This window comes from Oreochromis aureus, linkage group 22 (assembly GCF_013358895.1).
Source record: "Oreochromis aureus strain Israel breed Guangdong linkage group 22, ZZ_aureus, whole genome shotgun sequence".
Classification (NCBI taxonomy): domain Eukaryota; kingdom Metazoa; phylum Chordata; class Actinopteri; order Cichliformes; family Cichlidae; genus Oreochromis; species Oreochromis aureus.
In genome coordinates, this window is record NC_052962.1 from 15724442 (window position 1) to 15751775 (window position 27334).

The 27334-nt window shown below is 40.3% G+C and overlaps 1 protein-coding gene across 1 annotated transcript in view; it reads left to right on the forward strand.

Annotated features, from left to right (window-relative positions):
- kcnh8 (potassium voltage-gated channel, subfamily H (eag-related), member 8) overlaps window positions 1-27334 on the forward strand; it is a 57401-nt gene that overhangs the window by 22860 nt on the left and 7207 nt on the right. Inside the window, exons 4-13 of the mRNA XM_031756093.2 lie at window positions 2732-2859; window positions 4386-4623; window positions 4726-4883; window positions 11346-11550; window positions 14709-14918; window positions 17118-17317; window positions 18340-18589; window positions 24501-24715; window positions 25944-25982; window positions 26837-27114. Of these exons, the coding sequence (XP_031611953.2) occupies window positions 2732-2859; window positions 4386-4623; window positions 4726-4883; window positions 11346-11550; window positions 14709-14918; window positions 17118-17317; window positions 18340-18589; window positions 24501-24715; window positions 25944-25982; window positions 26837-27114 (1921 nt within the window). The remainder of the gene's footprint in view (window positions 1-2731; window positions 2860-4385; window positions 4624-4725; window positions 4884-11345; window positions 11551-14708; window positions 14919-17117; window positions 17318-18339; window positions 18590-24500; window positions 24716-25943; window positions 25983-26836; window positions 27115-27334) is intronic.

Here is a 27334-nt window from a genome sequence, read left to right on the forward strand (position 1 = left end):
TATAAATAAATTATTTATAAAGCCTTTACTTATGATTCAAGACAATAGATCGGTTTTTGTTTTTGTTTTTTCATTCTGAAACCAGTCTTTGATCAGGTGCTTTGGTCGGGATTAGCTAGTTCTGTCTGATAGGGAATTTAAAAATGAACTTCAATCAATGTTTCCAGCTTTTGTAATTTTCATCAATACAAAAAGAAGCTAAGCTAAAGCCAGAGTCAATGTGTGTGAATATATGTGCTTGTGAAGTAAGCAAACTCACGTTTCTCATCTCAGGCCTTCCTCTTCTGGATTTGCTTAATTACTCTGTAAATAAGGCGAAACTGGAAGCAGAAAGCAAAGTTATTTTGCCCATATAATGAAATGCTTTTCATAGAAAAGGAAAGAGGCTGATGCTGCATGCCTCTGACACAGACAAACAGCACAGTATAATGGGTTTGAGTCTGATGGGCTTCCTTAAAATGGTTTGTGTCTCAAATATTTTGTTCTCAGGTAAGATACGGAGGCAGTGCACTGATTAAGTGATGACGTCTGTAACTAAATGTGGTTTGTTTAGCACCAAAGTTGCAAAGTGAGAAGAACGTATTGCAAAATTAGCAGTTGGAAATGTGAAAAACATGGAAATACTTCCATGCACGCAGGGGATGCTTTTCAAGGATTTGCTTTTTCTGTTTGGATGATGTTGACAGTCTCCGTGGCTGGACCCATCATCCAGGTCATGATAGTCTTAAGAACATAAAAGACGCAACTGAACTTCTTTAAGTTAATTGAACATCTCTCATCCAAGAAGCTTCTTCAGTTCTAAAACCAAAAGGTGGAGAATCCGAGGTATTTAAACCCTTATTGGGGTTGTCCCCTCGGGAGGTGGTCTTGACCTACTATTAATCACGTGTGTCTTCCTGTGAACTAAGGTAAATGGTAAATAGACTGGTTCCTTCATAGTGCTTTTCTACTCAACCTGAGCACTCAAATTGCTTTATACAAATTGCCTCATTCACCCATTCATATAAGCACTTTTTTCTATGCATAATTGCTCTCCAACAGTCACACTAATTCACACTCCCATGGATGCATTGGAGAGCAACTTAGACCATCTATTATTTTGCCAAAGGATATTTGGCATGCAGACTGGATCGAACCACCGGTCTTCCGTTAAGTATATGACCTGCTCTACTTTATGCTTTAACCAAAAACCCAAACAGCCACTACATAAAGACATGACACAACATAGAAGAGCGACCTCGACAGGACAAGACTCAGTTGTACAACTGCACCAAAAGGGTAAAGGTCACTCTTCTTTCTGGTTTACTACACCAAGTGTCACCAGTGTACAATGCAGTCTTCAGGTCCCTTCACAAGCACCTTACCCCCCACACAAATCATGTGTCAGGTAACCTCATTAGGTTAGATGATAGGATGGGGCAAGGTCTGACAGTGGTTTCACTCAAAACCTCTGGTGCTAATGACCCACACCTTTTTTCACACCTTAGCTCATGTGATGACACACATTGGTCAACGACCACTTCCCGAGGGACAGCTCACTGGAGTTTAAATACGTGGGACTCTCCACCTTTTGCTTTTAGAGCTGAAGAAGCCTCTTGAATGAGATGTGAAGAGTCTTCAAAAAACTTTGAAGCTCTTAAGACGAGTCTCTTGTGTATCTTTTCACTCTCCTGTCATTCCTTTCTTTGTTCTCTTCTTTTATGACAAACATTTTCACCTTTGGCAAAACCGCTTCTCACCTCTACTTGACTTTTTGCTTCCTTGAGTACTTTTTTCAAAACTGCATCCCTCCATGAGTTTCTCATCTATTCCATCTGATTTTACAATCTGTCCACGGCTTCCCCTACTTATGCACAACATCCACCCCTCCCTACCTGTGTGCCCCCTCTACCCACACAAGAGTGGCTTTAAAAGTGGAGGGAAATTCATTAGATCTAAAAATAAGCATGTCTCTGCCTCTATGCTCCTGCCGTGTCGCGTCCCCCAAGGCTGCACCGTGTTATGGATGAGCCCCGTCTTTTCGCCTTGTCTGTGGTCCACACGCGCACACACCCACAACACACACCAGAGAACTCATATACTTTCCAAAGGACACTCAGAAGCAGTTATCACTTCTATTCTGCAGCTTTGTTATCGTTGTTATCCCCTTTCAAGCCAATCTAGCCTTAGTCCTTTCCTGTGGGTGCGCAGCGGTGAGAATGAGGCCCAGAACCCAGCAGCAATAAAGTGCCTTCTCCCATTACCCAACTCCTCAGTCTGAACACATCACTCCTGCACTATCCTGCACTATCTACTTTATCTGCTACACACAGTCCCACACCAGTAGCAATTTACCACAGAAAATATACCTTACTGAACTGCCTCTTTGCCCCAGTGGCGACTTATCAAAGCTGAAAATTGCACTGTTTTGTTCGAGATGGTACTTACACAATAAGACATTATCAGTCAACGGGTTTGTCCAGTACAGCGGATGAAAGCATGATAAATGTTTTTTGACCAAACAAAGGCAAAATGACTGTAAATATCATTCACTATCTTTGCATTTCTGATCAAATAACACAGTTTGCTTAGAAATGAATTATTCCCACTGCTGCATATTCATGTTTTCCTATTCAAGATAGAATATTATGTATTTCATCAAGCATAATGGCTGGTTCAGTCATCAGTTAACCTTGGGGGGTAAAGTATTGTAGATCGGTGTGTACTCATTTTTCCCTGTGTGCATTTCCAGAGCGACGGCGCGGCAGGGTGAAAACAGGCTCTCCTTTCAGCTCAGCTCGTCTGCGGAGCAGTACCGTACTTTACCACATCTCTGGGCACCTACACAGCAGAGAGAAGAGCAAGATTAAACTCAACAAGGTATCGTCAGCGTCTTCAAACAATGGGACAGGATGCAGCGTGATTAAAAAGTGGATGGGGACGGATTGTGCAATTTGGGAATTAAGAAGATAACTGCTGTTAGTGAAGCACAATGGACACACTCAAGGGCTAGGAGCAATTATCTCTCACAAACAGTGAATTTACAACAATATGAATAGTTTGAGTAATTTCATTCCTGTATTAATAATGTGATTATTTATTTAACAAAAAATCAAGTCAAAATGCAAAAGCAGTGTGTTAAAAATGAAGAAAAAAGTAGGACAGAAGAGGGTCAGTAGCAGCCAGGTGCTGCTAATCTAATACACTTGATTAACTGAATATTAGCAAGTGTGAGCACCTCTATGAAAGCAGAAGTCCTGGCAATTTGTTGGTCTGCAGAATTCAGGTGTGTGTTACATAATGCCAAGAAGGAAAGTCATCAGCAATGATCTTAGAGAAATTGCTGCCCATCAATCTGGGAAGGGTTATGAGGCCATTTCTAAACCATCTGAAGTCCATCATTCTACAGTGAAATAGATTCACAAGTGGAAAATATTCAAGACAATTGCCAGCATGATGTCCCATCAAATCCACCCCGAGGTCAGACTGTGCAATGTTCAGAGTAATTGCAAAAAGTCCGAGAGCTACATCTCAAACTCTACATGTTAAAGTTAAAGACAGTAGAATAGGAATAAGACAATGACGGCGTGTTTGGAAGAGCTGTCAGAAGAAACCCTCTTCTTTCTAAACTGAACACTGCAGAAACAATGTGCTTCGGACAGATCAGACCAAAGCAGAGATATTTGGCAATAATGCGCAACAGCACGCTTGGTGAAAGCCAAACTCAACGTATCAAGACAAACACTTAATACCAACTTTCAGCACGGTGGTGGGGGGTAAAGATTTAGAAATCCAGCTACAGGAGCTGGATACTTTGTAGACCATGAACTCCACTGTATACCAAAATATTCCAGAGTCATAAATGAGGACAACAGCTGTCAAACAGCTAACGTTTGGCCCAAATTGGGACATGCGACAGGATGTTGAAAAGAATGTCTAAAAAGAAAATTATCAAAGTGCTACAATGGCCCAGTACATCAACCTGATTGAAATGTAAAGCTGGAACATTATGAGAGCTGTGCACTAATAAATGCTGTCAAACCTCCATGACCTGAAGCAACACTGCCAAAAAGAGTGGACCAAAATTCCTCCACCATGATGTGAGGGAATGATAAAGTCATACAGAAAATGATTACATCAAGTTATTGAATCATGGGGTGTTTTCACACACTGTCTACATTTTGTCTTCATTTTTATTAGATAAATAATAACATGTGCAGTATGTTGTTATTCATCTGTGACTGTATTTAAATAATTTTGATAATAATTTTGACTTTTTTCATATCATAATATCCTGATATGTAAAATCTTTATAATTAAAAGAAGGCGTGTTTTCTTTTTTTGCTTGACTGTTGGTGGAATTGGGTGGATAAACTGGCTTTTTTCCCTTATCTTGTCCCGTCCAGAATGTGTTTGGCGACCTACCTGCTCTGCCCGAGTATAAGGTAGCAGATGCCAAGAAGTCCAAATTCATCTTACTACACTACAGCACATTCAAAGCAGGATGGGACTGGCTGATTCTGCTCGCCACGTTCTACGTTGCTGTGACGGTGCCCTATAACGTGTGCTTCATCGGTAATGATGACGACCTGACCCGCAGCACAACCGTCAGTGACATTGCCGTGGAGATATTGTTCATCATAGGTTGGTTGCTGTCTTAAAACTGTTTTATTGTCACTTGTAAATAACTGAGTCTTTATAATAACCACCAAGCCTGTGTGTGTGTCTTTCTTCTTCAACTGCCAGACATTGTTTTCAATTTTCGTACCACTTATGTCAGCAAGTCAGGCCAGGTGGTCTTTGACGCACGACAGATATGCATCCACTACCTGACCACGTGGTTTATCATCGACTTGGTGGCCGCGTTGCCCTTTGACCTGCTCTATGCCGTGAAAGTCAGCGTGGTGAGTAGCAACTGGCTCGATGCCTAACACCGCAACATAATTTGGTTTCCAGAGCTCTCTCAGTGTCTCTTTGGGATATTGATTACGTACACTGAGCAAGCACTGACAAAACTATCAGATCTGCATCATTAAAACTTTTTTTCTGCTGCTTTAGTAAAATACATATCCCCCTAAAGAACAACTGAGAGGAGGAAGAAACTGAGATCTGGAGCAATTAGGTAGACTGTGTTGTCTTGTCCCCGGTTGAATGATGTCACTGAGTCGAAGCATTGCACTTTAGGGAGGTTTTGATTGGTTGCTTATAGAACTTTTCGTTTTCTGGTTTCTAATTTAGAGAATGGGATGCTTTGACTGTGCTGTATATCACTGTTTGCTCACTCAGCTGCTGTAGAGTGGATCAAAAGCTCAATATGGAGTACTGGATGGATGCACACAAGCATCCAGTCTCAAATAGGTGCATGTTTGAATAAATGCTCAGAACAGAACAGGTATTAAAGAGCAGGAAGAAAGTGTACAGATCTGTATTATGAAAGGAGACGGTTAATAGAAGAATTAGGCCGCTGTTTGAAAAAAAAATCAGCAAAATGAAAAAAAATGTTTACTTTCAAGGTAAGGAGGGAGGGAAAAGATGCGAGCAGTAAAAGGCTGCTGCAGGCAGTGGTACCGGTTTGATACAAGACTCTATTAATGGAAATACCACATGCTCCCAGTAGGCCAGGATTTGTGTGTAGGGGTACCAGGCCATGAGTTCCTCCATTTCCCCACTGGGATCAGCAGGAATGGCTAGTAATTGAGGAACGTTCTGCGTGAAGTCTCCTCTAAGGACGGGAGCATTCATGCTGATGTCCCTTTTGAGAACAGAAGCCATCTTTCACCGAAATGAGCCACGGGGCCTCAGCGGTGTTCCTCTCTTTTGTTTCCCTTTTGTTTTTGTCATATGTCTCAGTCATTTCTGTTTTTAGTGTGTTTCACACTCTATCTTGTGACTTTTCTGTTGTTTTGTGTCATTTGCACTTTCTTGCTCTTTTTCATAGTCTCTATAATGCTCTCATTTTCCATGATCATTGCTCTGTGTATTATAAAATGCAGATAATATGTATACATATTTCACAAGTTTAGGAAACAGAAGGGGACAGAGGGAAAAGTATAGAATAAAGGAAAAGCAAGACTATGATTCTAGGTGCTGTAATTTGTATGTATATATTGGGTGTCTACACAGTGTATATATGAAAAGGTTTCTGTGCATCATTTTGTTACCCACAGATTGTCACAAAAACACATAATTTTACCCGATTTTTGTAGCTGAATGTACAAAAAATGCAAAACATAACACAGTTGACAGACATAAAATAGTATTATTGCACCAACAAAGTGATTCCCAAAGAAATATTAGGTTAAAACTGAAAGCATTTCTCGATATTGTCTGGAGTAAGTCATTAAAGAAGACTGATCAAAAAATAAAAATAAAAATAAAAATAACGATAAACAGTATTTGAAAGTCATTTTCTTAAGGAACAGGGAAAAATTCCAGCAAAGACCTGACACAGGACCCAAGAGATGCATCTGGTTCTTCAGCTGATCCAGCTACTGTTCACTGAAGCTTCATGAGAAATTGTGTCAGTGACAGGGTGGCTGTCAAGAAGCCATTTTTAATGAAGGGAAACAGGTAAGGTATTCAAAATTAAATTAAGAACTGGCCTGAAAATTAGTGGTAACAGGAGTGATGAATCCAACTTTTTGGATATTTTGGTTCAAAAAGTTCATATGTACAGATGAGGTCAGGAGAAGCGTATAACAGCAAGTGTCTACAGCCATCTGTAAAACATGGTGGAGGCTCTGTCATGGGTTTGGGCTGCATTTCAATCAGCAGTGTTGAAGAGCTTATCAACACTGATGAAATTATGAACACAGAAAAGTACTATCACATTTTGATCCTCTACGCAGAGTTTCATTGGGAGCAGCTTCATTTTTCAGCATGACTGATTTTTGGTATATATAGACTATATTATCGTTTATGCTTGCACTTGTTTCACTGCACTGCACCTATTTTGCATTTTCCTACAAAATTAAAAAAAATATGAGGGGTGGCTCAAGACTTTAGCACAATGCTGTACTCTTACTGTGAGGGAATAAAGGAACAGAAGAAATATGTAATTAAATAATATAAAAAACACTGTTTATATGAACATTTCTACAAGCAAGCTCCAGGCAGGTTACCAATACTAACCCATTAGTGCTTTTCTTTGGATATATTCCTTTTTATTGGGTGTTTTCAATACTCTTCCCCTTTTCTCTGTACTTTGGACCAGACCTCTATTTATCATCTCCAGTTGGTCTAAAATGCAGCTTTTCATCTGCTGACTAGTACAAAACGGAAGGAGCATATAACCCCAGAGTTGGCCTCTCTACACTGGCTTCCTGTTCCTTACAGGATCCAATTTAAAACGTTACTCTTTCAGAGCCTTCTCTGTGGCAGGTCCCAGACTCTGGAATAGTCTGCCTCTAAATATTAGATCTGCACAAACGCTCGAACATTTTAAATCTTTACTGAAAACACATTTTTATCCACTGGCTTTTAGCACAAGTTGGCCCAAACATTTTTTTTTTGTTTTAACAGCCCCATTAACATCATTGTTGTGTATTTTACTTATTTTTGTTGCATTTTAGTTTACAAAGCACTTTGTCCAGCATGAGCTGTTGTAAATGTGCTATATAAACAGGGGTGCACGTAAGTGGTCCACAGGTGCGCATGCGCTGTCAAAATAAAAGTCGCGCACCAGATAAGAAGTTGCAACGCGCGTTTGCGTACATAAGATTTTCTGGAGGAGGACAGACATTTGTTTAGAACTCTTAAAGCTGTCGAAGAAGCAAGCTCCTTTAAGCAATTACTTTGGTGTTCCCCCACCTCCAAAGAAATGTCAGAAGGAGTCTGAACCGCAAAAGAAGCGCGTATTCTCGGAAAAGTGGTTGCAGGAGGTGAGCTGGCTTCAAACAAATGATGAACGCACAGAGATGTGGTGCAGAATATGCCGTGTAAATCCCACTCTAGCGGACAAAAACAGTGCCTTTTATATGTACGCAAACGCGCGTTGCACTTTTTATCTGGTGCGCGTCTTTCATTTTGACAGCACATGCGCACCTGCGGACCACTTATGTGCACCCCTGTTTATAAATAAAGTTGACCTTGACCTTGAACATTTTAGTCCCCACAGAAATTTTGATTTTATCTGCTTAACTGAAATATTTTTTTTCAAGAAAATAACACAGGAGGTCCAAAAACTTGTCCTGAGCAGAAATTTTAATAGCATTTCTTCTCTTGAAAATGTTTACCACCATAAGTACATTTCATTCAGTTCTTATTACTTTCTTAAATGAAAAGTGTGCTGAAATAATCTGGCTTTTTACTGATATGAACATTTTTTTCAGCAGTACATAGGTGATGTAAACAGAAACCTCCGCTAGATTTATTGAGACTTACAGTCATAATAAAAGCTGCTGTGAGTAGGTCTCCTGGGTCTGCATGGCTGGATGCCCTGTTGGCATTAGAGAACAATGTTGTTCATGCTTATTGACCCGATACCGTGGCATTAATGAAATAAATGAATAAATAAATAAATAAACAGGACTGGTCATGCTGTTGTGATAGGCGTGTAGGGCTAAAGGCGTGGCTACAGGGGGAGAAATAATGAGCATTTCTGCAACCTTATGGTCTCACGCGCACAAAAAGCAGAAGTAAGCAATCAGGCTGCAAAGCATATATATTTCACACCCGATAAGCAGAGGAAATGAAAATGTGAATGGCAGGGGTGAGATGGAAGTGACAGGAGGAAAAGTTAAAGGAAAAAGTAGCAGGTGGTGCACATATGCATTGCTGGCTACATTATATTGCTTACCACTCATGGCGCTGGAGAGAACGGGACGTGGCGCAGCCTGCTCGCTCCATAGGTGGGATGTGGGGTGGTGATAGATGGTGGAGAGGAGATGGTGCTTCTCCCCAGGGCTCAGTAGGAGGCTTCATTACGCCTCATGCTGCACCAGCTCTCTATTTCTCACAGCGATAGGACAAGCTACCATAAAACTGGAGACATGTGCAGGAGAAGCTCTGATAAGGACAGTCCACATATCTCCTCCTCTTAGCTTTGTTCAAGCACTGTAATTCCCTCCTTTAACTTCTTGTCCCCTCACATGCACCCATGTACACCCAAACAACCCTTGATATATTCTAGTTATTACTACATAAAATAGTTATATGGTGCCCTGCTGATAATCAGCACAGAGCCTGAGAAAATATCTGAGTCTGCACATCGAATGTAACCCAGGGGCCAGAGAAACAAATTGTCCCAAAGAAAAGACACTCTTTATTACATATGTTAAATAATGCATGTGCTGTGGACACAGATGTTGGACATCCATCCACACAGATTTTGTGTTGTTATGGTGTGGTTAGCTTTGCATACAATGTGTGGATTGTATGCAGCGGTGTGTCAGCACACGGTACTCTAATGGACCCTGATTTAGCTTTGTCTGCTTAAGCTTAGCGTTCAGAGATATACCCTTACAACACCACACCACAGTCAATGCATTGCACATCTTTGCAAGGTTAAAGTGACCGTCTAGACGTGAGACTGACCTATGCAATACCGAGAAATGTTTTATCTACAATTGGCAGTTTATGCTTTTTCTTTGACATTTTCCTTGAAGTCTTGATTGCGCTGACTAGTCAGCGACTTTTCTCGGTGTATGACAGAGGCTGTTTGTAGTGTGACAGACTGATTAATCTCACTGTATCTGGCCACCTTTGATGGGCCCAATCTTCAATGCATAGGGTTCCTCACTCTGACTCTCTATAATTTCCCAGCCTCTACAGTTTTAAAGACAAAACCTCTGGGCCCGGTACCACATACATTGGGGCTAGCTTTGCAATGTTTGCAATGTGATGTTTGTTATCTTGCCTTGAATATTTAGTTGAGACATAAAACACTGTGTACAGAATATATCATGCTACCTGGGTCATGCGAGGCCTAACTAGCATGACCTCTTTGGTCCCAGTGTTCCTGCACACTATTTTTATCATTCTAATGTGCCACTCTTCTCTTGATGCTTTGTTCCATTTGCTCGGTATAGAGGACCCTAAGGTGCTGCTGGAAGCACTTGCAGGAGACCATTTTTATCAGCAGTGTTGGTGATTTGGCCCTGTGATACACAGCTGAAGCAGAATTCCTTTATTAAGGAATTTTATCTCATCATTGTGTTTTGATTTCTCTTAGATGACCTAAACTACTTCAGCGAGTAATTGCTACTGCACAGAGAAATCCGAAACCAAATACTTTTATGTTTTCAAATATAGTGACGTGATCTTGAGATCTGCTGTTTTTCTTCTCCTTAAATTGATATGAACAGGATCATAATGCCTCTTAAGAAAGTTTCTTGATTAGAATATCACAGCTGAATGATTTATTTTATTTATTTTTGTGGAAGTGAAAATAACTGTTTGGATGCTTTGACTACTCCCTATCTTTATATACAGTATTTAAATCTGATTTTTTGGCCTACTTTCCCATCCAATTTTCCCTCCTTCCTCTCCTCGCTACACAAATACACATGTAACATGTATCACATGTCCTCTTTGTCCTACATCCTTCTTAATAATACCTGGTGTGTACATCTCCTGTGGGGAAAGATGACAGCAAGTCCCAAATGATAGACTGTTGGTGCAGTTTGCCTGAGGAGCAGGTGCAAGTCAGAGGAGGGCTCAGAAGACATGGCCCAAAATTTAATTGGTTACAGAATGAAGGAAAACAGAAAAGGCATAAAAAGTCCAGAGAAGCAAACTCAGCTGAAGGTGGAAATTTTAAGTTAAAACACAAAACCAACACAGGCTGATTTCTCTTGCATTCAAGGTTATGTCATCAGCAAATTTTCATACAGATCACATTATAGAGTCAGAGAGCAACTGAGTAACTAATGCTGAAAAATACCTCCTTTTTTCCTATAATTAGTGCTGCATGTGCACAAAAGTGCGTTAATCAAATATTATTAACATAGTCAGTGGCTGTTATTTGATATGACTCCCATAAACATCATAGTGGGGAGCTTCTTAACACCAGCGAGTTGGCTGGTTAGCTTCGCTTGATTTTGTGAGACACTGTAAAAAAGTAAAAGTTGAGAAAACTGAGAATACATTTAATCTTTTAGTTCTTGAACACTTCTTTTTACATCTCCTCTTGAGATGAATTTGTTGGTTAGACTACTTTTAATAACTGACAATCATTTAAAGTTCATGCTGGCTTTGAAATTTAGTACAGAATGTAAATTTTATGTTATTTTTAAACTGTTTGATTCAATGTCTCCTTGTCCATATAATTTAAAAATGCATCTGTCAATTAAAACTGAGAACTTGTATGTAACCAGTTACTTCATTATCTACAAATAGATTCACCTTGGTTTATTGTTTACCTACAGGTGTCAGTGGTGCACCTGTTGAAGACTGTGCGGTTAATTCGACTGCTGAGGCTGCTCCAAAAGATGGATCGCTACTCGCAGCACAGCACTGTGGTTCTGACCCTGCTGATGTCCATGTTTGCCCTTCTGGCTCACTGGATGGCCTGCATCTGGTACATCATCGGCAAGAAGGAAATGGAGGACAACACGAACAACTGGGATATTGGTCAGTGGCGGGCGAAATCTTACCATAATCTTAAATTAAACCGCAAATCTTCAAACTCTTCTTTTTCTTTGAGCTGCTTCCTTTAGGGTTCGCCACAGTGGATCATCTGCTTCCTACCATCACTACCATCTTGTAAACCTTCTCTTTCACTCTTGCTGCTGTCCTTCTGTTGCAAATCCCTCCTGACACTCTTCACCCTCTCTGCTCTGCCTGCACTCTCTTCTTCACCTCTCACGTGCACTGTCCGTTGTGTTGGATGGTTCACCCCATTTATTTAAACTCATGTACCTTCACTACCTCTGCTCCTTGCACCTTCACCTTTCCACTTGTCTCCCTCTCATTCGCACACACGTAGTTCCTGTTTTTCATTCCTCTTCTCTCCAGAGGATACCTCCATATTTTTTTATCCATCTGCTCTCTGCTCTCACTGCTGATCTCAGTGTCGTCACAACATCCTAGTCCAAGGAGACTCCTGCCTGACCTCATCTGTCCCTTTGCAAACAAGAAAAGGATCAGAGCAGATCACCGATGGAATCTCACTTCCATCTTAAAGCCATCTGTCACTCCTCCTGCACACCTCACCGCTGTCTATCTGTCCTCATACATGTCCTGCACCACAATAACATACTTCTCTGCCACTTATGACTTCCTCTTGCAGTACCAGAGCTCCTCCTTTGGCACCATATCATATGCTTTCTCTAGATTCATAAAGACACAGTGCCACTTTTTTCGACCTTTTCTATACTTCTCCATCAACACTCTCACATAAAACATTGCATCTGTAGTGCTCTTCCTCGGAGCACCTTCGAAATCCTATAATGTCAAAACAAACAATGACTTGTACTGAAACCTGCCTTTTTTTTCAGCATAGCACAGGTGCTACTGGGCACTTTGCCAGTATCAGTTGTAGCATCTTCAGGCGCTGTTGGTGCTTGGATTAGTAATGTAATACAATCTTCCCACCTCCTATCATTCACAGGAAGACATTGAATGTGCTGATTCACCACAAATATTGCTAGAATATCACAGAGAACCAGACAAAGAAAGGAAAAGATTTGTTGCTGTGTTTTGTTCCAAAAATTAATTGAATTTATTATATTGCAGCCATGTGAAAATAAATAAATAAATAAGTCTCAGAGCTACCCACCACTGTGGTAACAGTGTACATGTAATGTGATGCGTGCCTGCAGAGATTTGTTATCAACTTTGTTACAAGATGCTAATGGAAAACTGACTCCGGTGAGATCAAATGCTGGGACGAAATGTGGGGCTAAAAAACAGCCTCAGTTTTTGTTCTAGCTGAAGGAGTCATTATCTAGTTTTGTCAGACTCAGTATAAAAGAAACGCTGAGCTTCTATGGGCCGAAATCTGTACAATAAACAGCTCAAAACCTCAGACTCATACAAAGGCTATAATAAAGGCTAGTAAAACAAAAGACACACACAGATAGATAGATAGATAGATAGATAGATAGATAGATAGATAGATAGATAGATACATACATACATACATACATACATACATACATACATACATACATACATACATACATACCAGGAGATGTGGTAATCGGAGTGGTAATCGGAGCACTCGGTCCAGGAACAACATCTGACATCTCTGCCCAGAACAACAGAGTCCTATGAGTTGCAAAAATACTGCGCAGGACCCTCAAGCTCCCAGACCCAAGCTTGTATGTTTTGTGTGCAGTGTGGCTGTTGGCAAACATGCCAGTTTTCTTATTACTACTGTATCCCTAAAGGCCAAAAACATTACCTCGTTTAAATTTGGCCCTTTCAGCTTTACCTTCATATTTACCTCTGGACTGCTTCCAGTGCAGCTGCAATTGATAGATTGTTCTCTGGAGAGTCCTCTTTGGTGCACCTGCAAATTGTGCATCTATGCTGCATGTAGGGTCTACTCCACTGTGTCAGAACGGTTAACCTTCAACTTGAATATCATTACGGAGAAGTGGACAAATTCAGAGAGAGTGAAATATGCTTAATTGGATTTGTGGCGAGTAAAGATTGTGCTGTCCTGGCCCATGAATGTTCTCCTTTTGACAACACTGGACATTACCAAAACTCAGCAACTTCATGTTCATTGTTATGCTTCACACCTGATGCACTACCTGCTGGCTCGCTGGCTGCAGGTTTTGTTTTGTTTGTTTTTTTTTAAAAAAGCTTTCATCACCCATAGTGTAGAGGTGCACAAGAAGACAAACTTGAACAGGACAGAAGTCAAATTTAAATTTCTGAAGTGCCATTAAAACCAAAGATACAGTTGTTTTTCTGTAAGTGAGATCTTATATTTACCTTTATATGCATTTGTCATCAGGGTCTTCATATAGGATTTTAAGCCTTTACAGTAGAGCCACTCTGCTAGAGTGAATCATGTTCCTTTTGTTGTTGGAGAAAAAAAGGTGAGAGCAACAGTTATGTGTGTGTGCATTGTAAAATCAGTGCAAATGTGTTAATTCTCCTCATAACTAAAGATGAGGCTTCCCCATTAGTCCTCAGGTCACTTATATATAACGAGCTCTGTTTGGCTGATTTTTGGTTAGCATCGATAAGCTGTGCTGCTCACAATTACCTTGTTCTTGCGTCTTCATAACTGGATCCCGGTCATTATCCAGTGGGTCATGAGAGCAATGCAGATTTCTTTTCACCAATTACTGCATTTCAGTGTCATAAAATATCAGGTCAGTACATGAGCCAGGATTAATGTGTTGCATTCTAATTACACATTTCTGATGCTCAAGTAAGCAGTGAAGTGAGGCGGCTATGAGGAGCTTCCATCCAATTACCATTCATCAGTGTCTCCAGGAGACTCTTGGGATCAGCTGTATGTCTCCACACTATACTGAACTGGGACCAGTTCTGGTTCCTGAGAAGCTGATCTGCTTCCACTGTGAAATCCACTATAGGAGAGCTAACCACAGTTCCTAGAACTGGGAAACAGTGTTGTTGGGTTAGGGTGTAACTAGATTCTTCACTGCATGGAATTTCATGATAACCAGTAAAAATGAAGGCTGGTAATTTTGTGGAAATTTTGTTACAAGTCGAGTTTAATTTTTATATTAACTGTTGTTATGAAATTGAAACAAATGCCACGTGTCTGTCTAACCATCCGTTTGCTGTTTACACTATATTAAAAACAGGATGGCTCCATGAACTGGGAAAGCGTCTGGAGTCGCCGTACTATCCCACAGGAGGTGTTAATGGTTCTGGCAGTGGTCCCTCCATCCGAAGCGTCTACATCTCTTCACTCTACTTCACACTCAGCAGTCTCACCAGCGTGGGCTTCGGCAATGTGTCAGCCAACACTGATGCTGAGAAGATCTTCTCCGTTTGTGTCATGCTTATAGGAGGTACACGAACAAACAATCAGTCGTGAGATATCGTCACATTAACTTGAGTGCACAGGTGTTTTGGAAATGATGGAAATAGTTACATTTATGATGAGATCAGATTGAGACAACAGTGTGTGGAATTATACTTACCTGTACAAATGACCCTTACCTGAAATTGGATAAGCAGTGAAGCAGGATGGATGGAACATCAACAAAATCTGATCCTGGTCCATCACTTGTTTCATTGTAAGCTGTTATATTTCATTGGCACACAACTGCAGGGAGGTCTGATCCAGTTTAAACTGGCTTGTTACACTACATTTGTGTTTTGGGGATGAGGAGAGGTCACCGTGGTGGGGGTTTTCCCTGTGGACACTCCCAATTCTGGTTCAGCTAAATGCTAAATGTCCCTGGCTGCCTGGGGCAGTAGCAGTAGCTGTCACAGACACACCACACAAACATGTGCTTACACAAACACACACACACGCTATCCCTGTTGGGTTTACACGAAATAAAAACTAGAACCAAGCACCTGTTCATATTTATATGGAAACATAGGCCAAACTGGATGGGTGGAATTGAATTAAATCATTTTATTCCATCATTCAATGCAAACATGAATAATATGACTAAATGACCTTACCGGGATACAACAGTGTACAACATAAAATGTAATTAGTTTTCAGTGGTGAAGCTTAAAGCTCAGTTTTCTTTCATTAATGGCTCATGCCACAATCAGTAATCGCTGTCACAGCAGTCCCACTTTCCCGTCTTGCAGCGTGCGACACAGCTGCAGCACCGCTGAAAAGTGGATGAGCTTAGGTGGACAGGACAGGTATCTGTCATCCCAATCAAATAAGACCCTGCCAGACCTAATCCTGATTTTCCTGTGTTCTAGGAGCAGAGCTGCAGGATATGCATGTGTATATTTAGTTGATTTGATGTTCATTTGATCATAGAAATCAAGTGGAGGCAGAACTGTTGTAAAACTAGCCTTATTCCCGTTGCTTATTTAATATTAATAAATAAATAAATCAAAATATGACAGAGTTCCTGTTTTCTCCATGTACCACTGACCTGCTTTGAGCAACAGATGATCTGAGTCCAAATCCATGTTTTTCTACTATTATTGTGCTGCACTTGTAACACTTGAGCTGCACTGTTAAAAAAAAAAAATCCTAGAAAAACAGTAACATTCCGGCAGCTGGGGCGCCAAAATAATACCATCAAATAACAGAAAATAACTTTCTCATAAAAATACGGTTATTTTCAGTAATGACAATACAGTTTGTTGCCCTAATTTTACATGGGATTTTGCCTTTTTCAAGTGCTTTTAAACATTAAATTAGGAACATTTTAATGTGATTAAACAATGAAATTACCTATAAACAAGGTCAATGAATGTGGCAATATGAATAATAATACTTAAATGTACAGAAATATACAGTTAACAGTTGGTTTAAATAATAATGGATTGCATGCTCTGGGACAGACTGACAGAGGCCAGGCTGCCATATCGCACCATCGGCCCCTCTGGCCATCACCAGTAGGCGGTAGTGGAAGTGTCTTGACCAAAGACACAATGACTGAGAGTGTCCGAGCCGGGGCTCGAACCAGCAACCTTCTGATTATAAGGCGAACTGCCAACTCTTGAGCCACGATCGCCCTAAATAGCAATAATAGTAATAATTATCTTAAAAAAGTTTATGAGAATCATTTCATATATTTTTCCATAGCATTACATTTGAATTTAACAGTTCAATCTTTCAAATAACGGAGAAATATTTGTGAAATCAGGATACATTTGTGAATGTATTTTAACAATCTAAATATGCATATGTACAGACAAATATATTTAAAAAACAAGAAAATTATGTTTTATTACATTACAGTGATTTTACGTTAATCTACATTTGAAATGTGAAATCACAGTCTATTTATGTAAATTTAATGATATTCTAGAAGAACAGAACAAAACTGTAAAATACACAGTAAAATACTTTTATATTAGGATTTTCTTTTTACAGTGTGGTTTACTGTGAGATACATAAACCAGTCTAGAAAAGTGTTTAGTCAGGTTTCCTATTTTTGTTCCCTGTCTTGACAATTCAGTATCAGCACATTTTTCACTGTATGTCATCCATGCTTATTGTCCACTTCATTAACTCTCCTTCACCCTTTCCTCCCCTCTCCTTCTTCATCTCTTCTTACCTGCAGCACTGATGCACGCTTTGGTCTTTGGTAATGTGACAGCCATTATCCAGAGGATGTACTCACGCTGGTCTCTATACCACACCAAAACCAAAGATCTCAAGGACTTCATACGTGTCCATCATCTGCCGCAGAGCCTCAAGCAGCGAATGCTGGAGTACTTTCAAACAACCTGGTCGGTCAACAACGGCATCGACTGTAACGAGGTATGAAAGGAAGACAGCCTGATTGGTTTTTGCTAAACTGAAATTCAAAGTGTCTTTGCCAACATCACCATCAAATACAGTATTCACTTAAGTTGGTATTAACCCTTTCCCTACTTGGCCTGTTCACTTGTACTTTAAATGTCCAACAGCACAGCTCAGAGGGATCAATAATTCATTTAAAAGTTCACAAACTCCTTACATGTCAGCCACATTTAGGCTCGTGGTAGAGGTGAAAACACAATCAATGGTACTATGATTACCCACAGTGAACACTGGTGTGTTTAGCCCTGAGCACTGACTCACAGGGAGAAAAAGACATTACTTTTTTGTCCATGCATGATGATATTTAGAGGACAAGCTGTCGGCCTTCAGTTTCAAAAATGATGATTCGAGGCTGGTTTTCAAAACCAGATTTTGTTTTGTTTATGTTGAAGACAACATCGAGCGAAAGGAAACATGTGCAAACAGATCTAAGTGTGCAAATGTGGCTTCAGGACCATGTAGAGAAAACACACAGTAAGACAGGGTGAACAACACCTCTGCTTGACAAGCTCAGGGAAACGGAGGCAACCAGTCAGCAGTATAGTAGCAACTCGTCCCTCTAGGCTGTGAATGCCTGCAAGACAGCTGTCAGAAAACAGAGCAGGGAGTGGAGTGAGTGATGATGATGAAACCCAGAGAAATGAATTATAGATGGGCCTGTTGATTAAAGTCAGCCTGGCTCTGATGACTCATTGATCAGCTGTGATGCTGCTGAGCTGCAGATTTTTGTCGCGATGAGGGGATGGACAGATAGATGATGTGCAAATGACAGCGTTTCTCCCGATTCTCACCTTATATTGTCTGTGTTGCAGCCACAGGTGTTGCATTGGTTAGTACTGGTGTATAAAGGTAATTATTACTATATAATGATAGTAATAATAATATCCTTTAACTTTAGGTACATGTTTTTTTCTTACAATTACAAGTGTCATGCTGCTCACATCCTTCTCTGGTTTCTATTTTTCCCCCCATCTCTACAGCTGCTGAAGGACTTCCCAGATGAGCTGCGATCTGACATCACCATGCACCTTAACAAGGAGATCCTGGAGCTGTCGCTGTTTGCCTCTGCCAGTCGCGGCTGCCTGCGCTCCCTGTCACTGCACATCAAGACCTCCTTCTGTGCTCCAGGAGAGTACCTCCTTCGACAGGGTGACGCTCTCCAGGCCATCTTCTTTGTCTGCTCAGGGTCCATGGAAGTGCTGAAAGATGGCATGGTGCTGGCCATTCTGGGTACGATAAAAGGGAGAAGGAAAGGGGCTGGGGGTGGGAAGATGGAGGGAAAACAGATCTTTTCTAATTTTAACAAGGAAACTCCCGGCAGCAAGCTTAATAAGTAATAACAAAGCTGTGTGTGGCTCTTTGTGTTAAAGCCCATCCTGAAAATAGGCTAATTGTTTTGAAATTGAAGGATTACATTGTCCTAGAGGCTATTGTGCATTTTCAATGAATTATTATTAAGCTCTTGTTAAAAAGCCAACTCACTGGCCTCAGCAGAGATTCCTCTGAAGTTAGTATTACACTGATGCTGCAGATTTGTCGACTGCATATCCATGATGTGAATCTTCCAAAACATTGCAATAAGTGCTCTATTGGATTGAGATCTAGTGCTTGTATGGTCCATTTAAGTACACTGAACTTATTGTCATGTTCAAGAAAGCAGTTTGCAATGATTTGAGCTTTGTGACATGGTGTGTTATCCTGCTGGAAGCATCCATCAGATAATGGTACAGGGTCATAGGTCAGTAACAATATTCAGGCTGTGGTTAGGCTCAGTTAGGCAACAATGCTCAATTTAAACACACAAGGCAGAATGGATCCCTGCATATGTAAAAATTCATTTGAATATTGCAGCAGAAATTGAGAATTGTCAGACTAGGCTACATTGTAGCTTAAGTTTCCTGTTCTTGTGCCACCCGGTGTGGTCTTCTGCAGCTGTAGGACATCTGTTGTACATTCTTCTGCAACCTTCCAATCAGATAGAAGCATGTCTTGGGGGTTCCTTTTTGCCTGTATTGTGCAGTGAAGATGAGACAGGGCTATGCAACAACAAGCCTCGGATCTGAGTCAGACCCGGGCCACAGCATTTAGCCCTCCAGCACGTGCAGCATATTGCCTGCTCAACTTGTGAGCAAAAAAGGCACCCAGAGAATTGCCATTGACTGGACATTTTCTCCTTTTCTGACCATTCTCTGATAACCCTAGAGATTGTCGTGTGGGAAAGTCCCAGTAGATCAGCAGTGTTTGAAATTCTCAAACCAACCAATGGACAGCAACAATGGCATGTTTGAAGTCTCCTATATCACCTTTCTTCCTCATTCTGACACGCATTTTGAACTTGGGCATGTCGCCTTGACCATGTCTACATGCCTATATTGATGGAGCTGGATGGATGGAGCTGCCATGTGATTGGCTGATTAGATATTTGAGTTAAAGAGCAGTTGAAAATGTGTACTAAATGCAGTGGCCAGTGAGTGTAAATGCCATTTTTGAGCAATCTCCTTTTGCAGTAGGCAAAGAAGGACTTATCAATTTGTGCACATAATATTGAGGAGCTGCATTCTTCTTTAAGCTGGGCTGCACGTTTTTGTGATGTCTTGAAGTCCACGGAGGATAACCGGAGCTGACTGGCAGATGATGAAAGAGACATTCAACCTTTGCCGATTGTTTTATATCATATACCAGTGATCCATTCGATCCATAATTGTCCAATTCCATCCAGGCTAAACTATTACAGGCCAGTGATGTCCAGCTGAGCATTCATCAAATCTTTTCCACAGCAGTGCAATTCAGTCTTCTGTCAGCTTTAATCTGTGCTGTCCAGTTGAGTCTAGCACATTTAATCAGTCCAATTCACAGAGTTAGGTCATTTTAGTTTCTTCTAGTCTTGATCATTTTAGTGATGTTCATCCCAGTTCCTCGTTGCTTGGTGAAGTAGGTCTCTATGTGACACCCCATGCCAAATTCATTTGCATTTTCACTTTCAGTTTTAAATCGATATTTGATTTGCTAAAGCAGCAGCTAATTACAGCATCTGAAGCTAGAACTAACTTCTGTGTTTTCGACAACAGAAAGAGAAAAATACAAAACAAAGTCTATTTTAGTAGGTGGATCCCCCCGATTCAGCAACTCCAAAGGAAGCTGTGTGCTAAAATAGAAACGGGCTTCTCATTAATGATTCCACAACGTGCTCAAAAGCTGCGAGTCAGCTTGAACCGAGAAAAAATATCGCTGTCTTTGTTCATGAAATTACAATAATTATTAAAAAAGGACTGTTTTGTTTATACAGCAGAAGTCTAGATGAAATACAAATGAAAGAAAAAGTAGATGAAAAAGGTTAAAATAAAGCATAAAGGAAAATAAAGCTTGATAAAGATAAAAGCTATCACAGCCAGTAGTGTCACCTGAGAAGAACAAATTAGATAAAACAGAGAAACGTGTTCTCCAGACGTTTCATATTTATGAAGCTGCATTTCACTTTAGCAAAGTCTCTTTGTCCTTATTATTCATTTTTATTATGCATTTGCCTGAGTAAAAAACATCTCACGTATTGCAAGTATCAAATAATAATAATAATAATGGATTGGATTTCATATAGCGCTTTTCAAGGCACCCAAAGCACTTGGTCATCTTAAACTGGCAGATCCCAACATGTCAAACTGCGAGTGACTTATTTATGGTCAGGGCCTCTCTATAGAATCGGTAGTCTTAATAAGACTTTTTTGGACATTGAAGAGGCATTTTTCTGTTTTTGTTTGGGGTTTTTTTTTTGTTACTTGAGAATAGATCATATTTATTTAGTTTTTTAAGAAATGGTTGTTTTTGTGCGACCTTAAACATGCAACACTGAACAAACCATATTAAGCTTGTAATCCATGTATAATAGATTTGTTACTATAAAGGAGCCGTTAAGTAAATTTTTGAGGGAAAGCACTTAGTTAATGAGCTTGCAGTTGTAAAACACAGCCATGCAGAATAAATCATTATGCTTTCTAATGACTTATAAAGTGATAGTAACCAACTCATATTCATGTTAATAAGCAGCTAAGACATGTGAACTTAATTATAAACTGCAAATCTGCTCTCTCTCCACCCACATGTGTTGTCTGTATCTTCATTGCCACTATTAATACCAATGCTGAATAATAGGGTAGAATGATATAAAAATAAAGGAGGAAAGAGTCACAAAATCTGCTCCTAAAACAACTTTAACACATTAAACATGGTTATAAAGGTAATCATTCAACTTCTTCAGTGCTCATTACTTTTTTCCCAAAGTAATGGACTATTTTTTTAAGTGAGATAAAAAAAAAATCTCCAGTATGTTCAGCTTAGAGATGAAGAATTTTCTGAAAGTTCATAAAATGATGCCCATCTTTGTGTGCAGAACAAATCGAGATGTAGATTCACTCGAGCTGTATCTGCAAGCATGCGCATCTGCTGTGCGATGCAACCTCTTGCCCTAAGTGACCATACTGGCTTTTGCTTTCTGACCTTCATGACACAGGAATACACTCTATCCGTCACAAGTGTGTGTGACAGAGAATAGAAGACAGCCAGATGCTTCAAGAAACTCCATCTGTCATGGTTTTTTCCTCTTTTGGCATTTTAATCTTTGTGTTTGTATCTAGTTGTTTGTAGAAACAGCACCTGCATGCCTTTTCTCCTGTTAAAAAAGAGGGAAAAAAAGGTTTCTGTGTTTTCTTGTTTGTGTGAATTGAGTAGGTGGAATTGTTTTCTGCTGTTTTCTGCTGAATGGCATGTGTTTGTGTGTGTGTGTGCGTGTGTGTGGGTGGGTGGATGCATATGTGTGTGTAGGCTTGACAGGCGGAGAGCATTGTCTCTATGCTTGTGTGCAGAAGGTCAGGCTAGCTTCAAGTGTCTGAAGGAAAAAAAAGCTTCTCTCTCTCTCACCATGTGTCTCTCGTCTGTCTCAATCACCCCCTTCCTTGTCACACAGCGAGTCCGTAGCCACAGCTCAGTACCACATAACAGACAGAAGACCAAAAACAGGAAGAGTGAGAGGATGAGGAGAAACTTTGGTAAGATGGAGAGAACGTGTGCTGAAAGAGGGAGGGCAAAAAAGGAAGCAGAAGACTGTAAGACAAGAGGAATCAAATGAGATGAAGTAAATGAAAGCGGATGGGACTTGAGATGAGAGAAAGTGATGGGAAAAAAAAGGAGAAAGGGAAAGAGAAGAAGAAGAAGGGATGAGAGTAAAAGTGAGCCAAGCTGAGGTCCAGATTGGTGAGTGAAGGTAGAAAGGAAGGAACTTGCGGAAGAAGGAATCAAAAGTTAACAAGACAGAAAGATAAGGAGAAAGAAAGGAGAGATGTCAAAAAATGAATAAAAAGAAAGAAAACACAAAATGGAGAAAACAGAGAAACTTGAAACCCAGAAAGAAGTAAAACATGGCAGATAAAAGGGTTAGAAGGCGAACAGGAGATGGAGGCAGAGGGGAAGCATGTAGTGAGCTGAAAAGGAAGAGGAGAATTTTAAAAAAGGAAGATGGGGATGACAGGAATGAAAGAAACCTAGAAAGAGACAAATACAAAAAAGATAAGAAAGACCTAAGAAAGACAGCAAGAAAGAAAGAAAGAAGTAAATAGGAAGACAGAAAAGCAAAGAAAAAAAAACAATTTAAAAACCAGAATGATGCAACAAAAGCTAAAATGTGAAGAATAAAATGGAAGTTTGGGAAACACGAAGTAGCAGACGAATAGCGGACAGGAAACACAAAGCAGGAAACAAGAACTGAGGAAAGTAAAAAACAGCAGAAAAATGTAATTGCAAAGAAGCAAGAAAAGAAAAAGAGGGAATGGAGGAGAAGGAAGACGATGGAAAAGAAAGAAAAGTCAGTGACAAAGGGTTTTGATATAGCTGAACCAGAAGGATCTCTAAAAACAGAGGGAGCGAAAGAAAGAGGAGAGGAATAATAACCAGGGTGAGAAGGAGTGGGTTGAGAAAGCGACAGAGAAGGAGAACATGAACAGTCATGACTGCCACTCCATCAGCTGTGGTGTAATTTAGCCGCGTTCACACCACGAAATGACCATAATGAATAATTTATCTCTGCTTAAGGGATATTAACTCTAAAGGGGCACTTATCTTCATCCTGTATGGAGAGGAACAGCTGTCACAGCCACTTCACCCAAACTGTAAAACTGACTAAAAGCAGTGGAAGTGATTTATAAATAATAATTATAGACCAAAACAACGCTGCAATATTCTGTTTATTCTCTCTCTCATTAAACTTGCTTCCTATTTGGTATTACTTGGTCATTAGTGTTTAGCTTTTTAAACAGTATTACTTGAAGCCTTCCCGTTAATAGAGTGCTCACTTTTTGGTCTTGCAGATGCATTTGCAGTTGCCTCTTTATGCTCTTCATACTTTAACATCGAAGAAGTCAGTGGCAAACGTTAATTAGCAAAAGACGTTTGCGTAATAAACAAATGAAGAATTTCAGGCTGCCTTTCTTTTTTCGATAGAGGTGGAGTTTGGTGGTATGTGGCTCTGTCATGGTATAGCAGCCTCAAGGCTCCAGGTACACAGTAGAACAGGTGGAAATTACAACACACATGACGCTGATTAAGTCAGACACCACGTGAGAAGGAGAAGCTGAGGTGGAGGTGGGTTCCAAAGCAGCTTGCAGAGGCAGCAGCAATTATATGTAGTCCAAGGTTCCTTAGTAGTGCACCCTTAATGAAAGTTACTATCAGGATTTGTAAAAGTGTGTCAGCTGATCTATTACCACGTGTGGGCTTGCAGTGAGATCAGCTGTTTTCAGCTTTACCAAGCTGAGTGTGTCTTCCTTCCCTGCCTTAACCAACACTACGCTCAGTACTTAGTGTAATATTAGAAGACATACAGTCTATAATAGTGACAAAGTTACTAATTAGAATTCAGAATACGTTATAGAGCCTGAGTCTTGAATAAATGAATAATCCTCTTAATGTCTCAGCATTACTCTGCTCCAGGACCTCTCCAACCTCCAAGCTTATAAACTTTTCAGTAAACGCTGACGTGTCCTGATGCGTCTGCAGAAAAGATTACTGAGTCTGTGCCTCTAACACCCTTTACCACAGTGTACATTATGCTGTCACCTCTTTTTCTGACCATCTCACTCTCTCTCTGCCTGAGCAGGTAAAGGTGACCTGATTGGAGCAAACCTGTCCTTGGATAACCGGGTGATAAAAACCAATGCAGATGTGAAAGCCCTGACCTACTGTGACCTGCAGTGTATCAACCTGAAAGGACTCTATGAGGTGTTGGACCTCTATCCTGAGTACTCTCACCACTTCGTCCAGGACATCCAGCAGGACCTCACGTACAACCTGAGAGAGGGACACGAGGCACACGTGAGTCCAAGTATTGGTATATTGATTCCACATATAATTGGGTAACTTATAAAGCGAGGGAAATAATTATAAACAGTTTGTAATCTTTGTGGTAGTTTCATTTTAAAGGAGAGAGTTACATCATTTACAGTTACATCATCAGCAGTAGCACTCGGTCTGGAGCTTCTTAAAGCTTATATCATGAGATTATTTTACATTGTGGAAAGCATATCCAAGCAAAATAAATGAGGAAAGTTACAAATTTAGCACAAAATCAAATCATTTTTTCCTTGGAAGGAGATTTAAACTGATTTTTAACTATACATCTCCATCAGCCATTCTTTTTATTGTGATGCCAACAGAAGGAACAACAGAAAAGAATGAAAGATGTGAGAAGACATGCGTACGGTGCTAATTTTGCTAAAGCAATAGCAATGAAATAATAAACTAAATAAGCAAAATAGATTTGGGGATCCCAAAGCCAAACACCAAATCAAATTTTTCATTTGTTTTAATTATCTCCATACACCCTTAATAGATCCTGATTGTTTTTTTCAGATTAAAAAAGTTTAATTAATGATGACTGGGTATTACCCACAGCAGTGCTGTGCAAGAGAAGCAATTAATGTGCTCTCGCCAATTTCTCGGTGAAATGAATCACGATACTGTACTAATGTGTGAGAATGACTGATGAGTTTAGAGACGGCAAAGCAAGAAGGGTCTGGAAACTTTAAAATTACAGAGAGAGAGAGCTAGCCGAGCCGACTTGGAGAAACTGAACTGCTGTAATTACAGTCAGGTGTTTTTGTCTCGCCTGCCCAAACACCGCTGGCCCACTTACACGTGCACACACACATCATTAACACACACACACACACACTCACTCGCACTGCATGCCGCAGGGCTTTTAGGTGAGGCTAATGTGCAGAGGGGCAGCCCAAATCTCAGGGCTTAATAGACTTTAAATGAAGACAGGAGATGGAGGGGTGTTTTGCGGCTGAGATGTTGAGATTGCTTTTTTTTTGGTCTTACTATCCTGCATTTACCACTACAGTACTACTATATCAAGGTCATTAGGGTATTTGTCATTATCATCTATTCTATTCTTATACTGGTTTTAGAAAATCATTTACTGTATAACCTTGTGAACTGGCTCACCTGTAAATTAAAAGCAAGAAAAGAAAAATGGCAGGTTGATTGCTCTTATGTGGAGTTCATTTACTGTGTTTCCTCTTTGGCTTTCTTCCAGGTTAAGGCCAGACTGTCCACAACAGCTCTAGAGACGCAGGTACCCAAATTCTCACTCTCACAAGCAGAAGCTAAACAGCTTTTAGAAAGGTGCCATTAATTTAAAAGACTTGTCCGATCAGTTCATGTTGTTTGTTAACAGCCATCACTGAATTTTTAATCAGCTCTCACTAAGAAATGTTTCTGCTCTCTGAAAACTTTGTTGGGTGACTCAGCGGAAGACTTCAGTCACCGATAATGGGCACAATCATTGTTTGAGACTTGATGAAGGACGAAATAGATCACTTTTGCACAAAATTAGTTGCAGTCATTAGAGATCATGGCGGCACCAGAATAGAAGGCGATAAGATGCTCTATATACTGTCAAGCTGTTCCAATATTTTACAGAAAAGTCTATCTCTCTCGATGAGACATTAATCTCACGCTGGTGGTATTTTTGTGAGAGGAAGATGGTTCAGTAGGCAACTGTGGTCTTTACTTTTGCTATTATCAGACTGAGACCTCATCTTATAGCTGAAGGCTCATTGCAGACCACTAATGATAGCTCTCTGTGTTCAATGAGACAGGCGTCAGGTGTTGCATTTACTGTTCTGCAGGACACATCTGCAACCTAAACTGTTGATCTGACCTTTTATCCAACTGAGTGGGCTACTCGTTGCACTTACAAGTCATTAGTACATTTTGTTTACTTAAAAAAAATAAAGAAGCATTTTATTAACTTTGCAGAGAAAAAAGTGAAATGGCCACGGTATGCAGATGAGCCAAAGTGACATTTTAGATTTTAATTTAATTTTGCTTTTTTTATTATTATGTCATCTTCAAAATGGTCTAAGTATTTATTGCAATCATCTGCTGTTGCTTTCTGAAGTTTCTTTCATTTTTAAAAATTTTCAGTCAGAGGTGAAGAGGAACGGGCGAGTGGTTCAGGGCTATCCACCTATCACAGAGGCACAGGAGGAACATGAGGAAGATGCGGAGCTGGAGGAGCAAGAGGCCGTGTCCGTATCTTTGTTATCAGGGCAGAAACGAGCAGCGAACCTCAGGGACGCTGGTGAGAAGTCTCCAATGTGCGGACCCAGCCAGAAGAGCGTGGCACAAAACTCTAGCAGGTCTCAGAGGAAGATCCAGGAAATTACTCTCAACACTTTAGATCCTTCCAATCTCAGCCCCAGGTGAGTTTGTTCTCCATTGATTGGTCTTACTTCCTGCCTAGGCCTGTTTCCCTGTGAATTCACGCTATGCCTATTTGTATATTTCTTTGCAAGAGTGCATATGCCACAAACTAGAAATGAGTCAAAAGTGTCATCAGTGACAAACAGTATGTGTATTTTCTAAACCCTGTCCCAGACTAATGGAAGTCTAATCCTCTTAATTTCTATTATGTGATCTATC